This window comes from Curcuma longa, chromosome 2 (assembly GCF_044706935.1).
Source record: "Curcuma longa cultivar G26 ecotype Majalengka, Jawa Barat chromosome 2, ITB_CL_G26_1.1, whole genome shotgun sequence".
Classification (NCBI taxonomy): Eukaryota; Viridiplantae; Streptophyta; class Magnoliopsida; order Zingiberales; family Zingiberaceae; genus Curcuma; species Curcuma longa.
The window spans coordinates 14,009,225-14,015,890 of NC_133862.1; the positions used below are offsets into that span (position 1 = coordinate 14,009,225).

At 49.8% G+C, this 6,666-nt stretch overlaps 1 protein-coding gene across 1 annotated transcript; it reads right to left on the reverse strand.

Annotated features, from left to right (window-relative positions):
* Nucleotides 1-4,815: 4,815 nt before the first annotated feature.
* On the reverse strand, nt 4,816-5,767 carry LOC141821666 (thioredoxin-like 1-1, chloroplastic). Its single transcript, XM_074709028.1, has 4 exons — nt 5,536-5,767; nt 5,279-5,461; nt 5,032-5,196; nt 4,816-4,947 (listed from the first exon to the last, which is right to left on the reverse strand). The coding sequence occupies exons 1-4, from the start codon at nt 5,704-5,706 to the stop codon at nt 4,816-4,818; spliced, it is 651 nt and encodes a 216-aa protein (XP_074565129.1). The 5' UTR covers nt 5,707-5,767.
* Between the last annotated feature and the right edge of the window lie 899 nt (nt 5,768-6,666).

Here is a 6,666-nt window from a genome sequence, read left to right on the forward strand (position 1 = left end):
TAGAGCTAATTGGGTCACATAATCGGTACCGAGCTAACTGACTCGGGGAGTCAGTATGAAGTTAACTGACTCGAGGAGTCGGTATGGAGTTGATTGACTTGAGGAGTTAGTATGGAGCTAGCCGACTGCGGAGGAGTCAGAGTCGGACTAAGGAGGAGTCGGACTCGGACTAAGGAGTCGGAGTCGGACTAAGGAGGAGTCGGACTCGGACTAAGGAGGAGTCGGAGTCGGACTAGGAGTCGGAGTCGGACTAAGGAGGAGTCGGACTCGGACTCGGACTAAGGAGTCAGAGTCGGACTAAGGAGGAGTCGGACTCGGACTAAGGAGGAGTCGGACTCGGACTCGGACTAAGGAGTCGGAGTCGGACTAAGGAGTCGGAGTCGGACTAAGGAGGAGTCGGACTCGGACTAAGGAGTCGGAGTCGGACTAAGAAGGAGTCGGACTCGGACTAAGGAGTCGGAGTCGGACTAAGGAGGAGTCGGACTCGGACTAAGGAGTCGGACTCGGACTAAGAAGGAGTCGGACTCAGACTAAGGAGTCGGACTCGACAGCTACTTGGCAGCAGGGGCGGCGGGCGCACCGAGTCGGGAGTGGAGCATGATGTGGGCTTCGAGAGGTAGCGCATCACATACCTTAGGTGGCCGTATTTAATCCAATTACCAGGTTGGGAGTGGTGTAGGAGTTTGTTTTGAGTAAGCAGAGTCGACGACGTGTAGCAGTCGACAACGCGTAGGAGTTGGGAGCTTGGGTCCTACGGTGTCAGCAAAGGTTACGGTGTAGTTACAGCGGGCCGAGTCCCGGAGGACTCGGGCGACGCGTGCCGGTCCCATGCATCAAACAATAGGGGGAAAGGTGGCTTGAGCAGATGGCGGCTGGGGCGTGAAGGCAGCGGCCTGTCTTCTGAGGTCACGCGTCGAGCATAGCAGACTCTGGCACCTGCGCGAAGACGGCTGCAGCCGGCCTTTGTAGAGGACTCGGGTGTTTAGGCTGCACATTGAGAGCTGGCGCAGAGGAAGTAGGGTGCGCGTGGCTAGCGCGCTTTGGGAACTTGCGAAGAGAGGCGGCAATAGCGAGACCTCGACCTAACGTAGTAAAGCTACGTGTTAAATAGAGTAGAGTTTATGAATGTCCCACTTGTGGGCCCACCACCATAACTCCATAATAAAATTAACCTCTATTTATTTATCAAGTTTGACCAACGTAGGAGTTGGTATCAGATAGGCAGCTTCATCGGTTAGTCCTTCGCCGATATGTATATAAGCTCGGTAGTGAGCACGTGGTTCAGGGAGTCAAGAATTCGGCAGCACCCGTGTATTGGACAGTAGACTCGGGAAGTTAATGAATGGCACCGTGCCCTGCCTTGTGCTAAGCGAGGCACGCATCCAGCCTGAGTAGAGCGGGCAACAGGGAGGTATTGGCAGTCGGCAGACACAGTCAGGAATGGGGGATTTTGTCGAGCAGTTGGGAGTGGGAAAAAGGGAGGAGAGAGCCGACGACACGGGCACTCGGAAGAGCGATGTGTGGTCGAGCATGGCGGTAGACAGCGACAAGAGCGGTGTGCGCATATCGCGTGGAGGACTCGAGAAGTCGGCGTGCCACACTCGAAGGAGTCGGCAATAGGCGAGGTTTGGAACTCGGCAGCCACACGCAGCAAACTGCCGAGACGTGGACTGGGCAGGTGTAGGGCGCGAGTAGCTCAGGAAGGCGTCGATGAGGCTTGTGCACAAGCTGGTGGTCGACCTGCGTATTGTGCACAGTCAGTCTCGGTCGATACACAGTAGAGAGGTCGGCAGCTCAGTGTGGAGCCGGGCGAGCCCGGTTGCGCATCTTGCGCAGGTAGGGAAGCAGTGGTGAGTTCGGAGTCGGCAAGTGCAGTCAGCAGCGTCACTTGGCAGTGTACAACAGTGGAGTATCTCCGAAGGAGTCGGCCGGCGTTACACGACGAGGTCGGTAAGCTTGGGAGGTTAGTGAATGCAGTAGGTGTTAAGCATGGCATGCATCGGGCGTGAGTGGCTCGGGCAGCAGAGAAGCTGTCAAAAGTTGGCAAACACACTTGTCGACTGCCAGCATTACTCGGCAGGGCACATGTCAAGCTGTAGAGAGCTCGAGCACGGCGAAGAACCAAAGGCGGTCAGCCAAGCAATCGGGCTCAGAGGACTGTAGCGCCCATGAGTGAACGCGGTGAGAAGTCGGACGTGGATATTTGTCAGCCGTGGAGAGGAGTCGAGTGTGCAGGCTGTTTCCTCCGCATAAGCTGGCAGTGAGGAGTCGGGCGTGGCACTCAGCATACGGTTATTGGCATCGATCGTGCAAGGCATGGTCTTGGGCACAGAACTTCGCAGTGACTGTGTCAGTGGGGCAAAGTGAATGCCGACTCGGCGGCTAGGCGTGGCAGAGCATGACGGTAGGCAATGGTAAGAGTGGTGTATGTATATCGCATGGCGACTCGGGAAGCTGGCGTGTCTCGGCAGTAAAACCAAGAAGGAAAGTTATAATATTGAGTATGTGGCTTGCCCGGTGTTACATGTCAGGCACGTTGCTTGCCTTGTGTTGCTTGCAAGGTAAGTGACTTTCCTCGTGTTGCATGGCTTGCCTTGTGTTGCATGTATTGCCCATACATACATACAAGTCCATGACCTTGTGTCGGGCTCCAGGCCAGGATATGTCGGAAAGGATCGATTAGAAGTGAGAAAGGGAGGTCTGCCACGAGGATTTAGCTAGAAGAGAGTCGGACGAAGAGCTAGGTAAGAGGAGTCGATTTCAACGCTTTAGATACGGATCCGACAAGTGTAGTGGCCAAGTCTTCATGGAGGCTCGCTCCACTTGTGTAAAGAAAGTGCTGGCTTTCTACAACCTTGGGTCAAATAAAGCAATCTACTTACTTGACTTTCAATGAAAAGATGATGTCCTGAATTTGTGCAGTGAAATGATGCTTTGAGTAGCTATCGGGAGAGATGCGTGGCTTAAAGGCAGAGGGAGTGACATAGTGGTGAGATCGGCACCTTCGCCTGGAAGCGAACGAGCTTGGCTGCGTGTGATGTGCTGGCCGAACTCAGCAGCCGCCCCATGTGGCACGACGCCACGAGCGTGGTAGGATGCATGCAGGAAGTCGGCAGTGACTGCCGACTCAATAATGGTTGTTGACTCGACAATGGTTGCTGACTCGGCAGCAAGCATGCAGGAAGTCGGCAGTGAATGCCGACTCGATAATGGTTGCCGACTCGGTGTCTCAGCAGCAAGCATGCAGGAAGTCGGCTACAAGTGTCAACTCGGACAAAGCCTGCGATATCTATCGGAGGTCAAGAGACAGATCACCAATGCTAGGCGTACGAGAGCGCCTATAAGCGAAGCTACCGACTGGTTGGATTCCTCTCAATTGTAAATAGGGTGTGAGAGGAGTTGTTCGAGTGAGGCTGAGCGAGGCTACATAGAGTGGGCAGAGTGCAGATTTGCAGAGTCGCAGAGTCACAGAGTTGCAGAGTGCAGAGTTACAGCGTTACAGCGTTGCCGACTGGCTGAACAGAGCGGCCAACTGGCCGAATGACTACGCAGAGTGGCCGACTGACTGAGCAGAATGGCCGACTGACTGAACAGAGTGGTCCGAATGACTGCGCAGAATGGCCAAGTGACTGAGCAGAATGGCTGAATGATTATAAGATTAAGCTGAGCCACTGAATAAATAAAGTCGAGAGGCCTGTAGAGAGGCTGAGAGGTTAAATTTGAGCTTGATCCTAACTATGTCCGAGTCGGTGGTGGTTGAGCCCTGAAGAGGACATTTGCGTTTGACCTAAATTTTATCGATGGAGTAGGTCCGAGACCTAATTATGTCGGTGGAGTAGGTCCGAGACCTATGCAGAGTCGATGGAGTAGGTCCGAGACCTAATTATGTCGGTAGAGTAGGTCCGAAACCTAATGCCGAGTCGATGGAGTAGGTCCGAGACCTAATTATGTCGGTGGAGTAGGTCCGAGACCTATGCAGAGTCGATGGAGTAGGTCCGAGACCTAATTATGTCGGTGGAGTAGGTCCGACCTAATGCCAAGTCGATGGAGTAGGTCCGAGAGTCGGTGGAGTAGGTCCGAGACCTATGCAGAGTCGATGGAGTAGGTCCGAGACCTAATTTGGCTCGATCCGCGACTACATCCGAGTCGGGAGAGTAATGGGTATGGCTGAAGAGCCTTGGCACGGGGAGGACCTGTAGAAGCATCACTGTTATTCAAGTGTAGGTAAAATACTTACCGGAGCACTTAGTGTTCTTGACCGCTAAATGCGGTAAGGCTGGAGATGTGTAGCGTTCCATGGCCTGATTGAGTCCTTGCCATCTGCAACGGCCTGAGATGTGTAGCGTCGATATAGGCCGGACCTGGGCCTGAGCCTGGTGGGTCAGGGCCCGGTGGGCCTGGTGGGTCTGGTGGACCTGGTCTGGTGGGCCTGGCCTGGTGGGCCTGGCCCCTGGCGGGCTTCCGCAGGTTCGAACAGCCTGTGGATCGGCGCCGACGAAGCTTCCTCGGAAAGGGAGGGAAGTCGTGAAGAAACGGCCGACGCTTCTGGCTGCTGTCTGGAGAGTGCTAGGACGGCAGAGGCCACCGCCCTGTCAAAATCTTCTTGCATCATAGTGAGGGGAGGAGGTCGATGAGGATCATCCGTTGGCGTTTCAAATCCGAACGTTGTATGTTCCCACAGACGGTGCCAAATATCCTAGCTACGACAGAATGAACCTCTGCCGATTTCATATTTGGATTTTTCAAATTTGAAGTCTATCTGGATCCAAAATATATAAAAATGAAGTTAATCTCATCTTCGATCTCCAACTCGGATCAACTTGAAATCCTAGACAACGATGGCATTCCACAACTAAACTCTGTATGCGTATTTGAAGCTAATTTCATCTTCTCCAACTCTTCTAAATACTTACCGTGTTTCTTAACCGCATCCTTGAACTTCTTTATCTGCATGAGTCATTAGAGGAAAAACAGGAAATCATTCGAGTGTCCGTGCGATCGAATCCGTAAGATGTTTGGTTGTTTTCTCACATTCGCATTCGTGCAGCTGAAGCTGCAAACGCGGCCTTCAGCTCCGCTATAGAACTGGAAGAAGGGAAGGACTGGAACGCCAAGGCTTTTACACATAGATCTGTGCTGATCATAGTTGACTTTCAGAAATATCGCGCTAGAATTCAACTCAGCTTGTTGGCAAATCTATGAGCAACAAATTAAGTAAGTTCCGTAAGTAATCGCCATTCGCCATTTCATTCTTCAAACAAGATTTAACGTTGTTAACCTTTGGATGCAGAGCCTTGCAGCCTCCGCATTGGGGAGAAAAGAACTCGACGACGACAAGTTTGTCCCCAGCGTTTAGCAGCGTGTCCACGAGTTGGTCTGTTGATTCTACCTCCTCCATGTTTGGCGCCGTCTTCTTCTGCCACCACCCCAAAGTTTGAGCAACATCCATTGGATTTTGACCCTGCATTCTTCGAGAAACAGACAGAGTTAAACAAAGAGCAAAAGAATTATGTTAAAATGAAGCAGTAGGATTACATTTATTGGGAAAATTGGGTGGCTTTTCTGTTCCTTCTCCACTATTCGGCTGCCTTTGAAATCACTCTTCCAAGGCAAAGAATCTAAAGCTGGAGCATCTCCTACCCTTTTCTCCAATCCAATATCATGAGCACAAAAGAAACGGAAACCATTCCTCAAAGAAACCGCCATTGGAACTGTTGAGAATGGAATGAGGATTAAGCAAATCAGATTGCAAATGCCTTCGTTCTTTCACCACAAACCCCTGAATCGAAATTCCCATATATTTTTTTGCTTTAACACGGAAATTATTTCAAGAGTTCTTGTCTTAAGCAGAAAGAAAGGGAAGAAGCAACAGACTAAATAGACGAGCAGGAGGCAAGACCCATAAATTAATGGATTTACCTTTGTCCCATGCCCCATCCAAACAAGGATGATTCAGTGGAGCCTGGGGTCTCCCAGAGGAATTGTTAAGGTGATAAAAGGTATAACGTCAAGATCAAGAAGGTTAAGAAGTGGAAGCCAAGTTTGCCGTGTCTGCATAAACGTGCAGTTTTCGGCATGCGAAGGGCATCCGATGGGCTGGAGAAAGAGAAGCACAGATAGCAGATACAGTATGAAGGATTCGATGATTGAGACGATAAGGTTATTGTCAGCAGTCGACAGTCAGCAGCCATACCATGAGCTCTGCACTGCTTCGCCCACTGGAAATGGATTTTGCCATTTCAATTTTTGTTCTTTTGTTTTCGTGGCCCGGACCATATCCAACTGAGAAGAACGATTATCTACATGGAAATGTGTGCATGGAATGCATGCACGTAATCTGACTACTGTATCCACAAACATTTTGATTGTTTATTTGATTTGATTGTGTCAAAACATGTCAGAGAATTGTCACGTTGTCCATATATATATCACTTTTACTATGGCCATAATCATCAGAATTATTAAACCGACATTTTTTTTAAAAAAAAATTAAAAGAGTTGGTAAAATTATCATACAATCTATAATAACTACAATACAATTATTATAATATGTAAAAGTAAATTCATTTAACATAATTAAAAATTTTATATATAAATTTTTTTATTAATTTAATTAAAATTTATTCAAAATTGATCAAAATTATTTTAACATGATAAATTTATTAT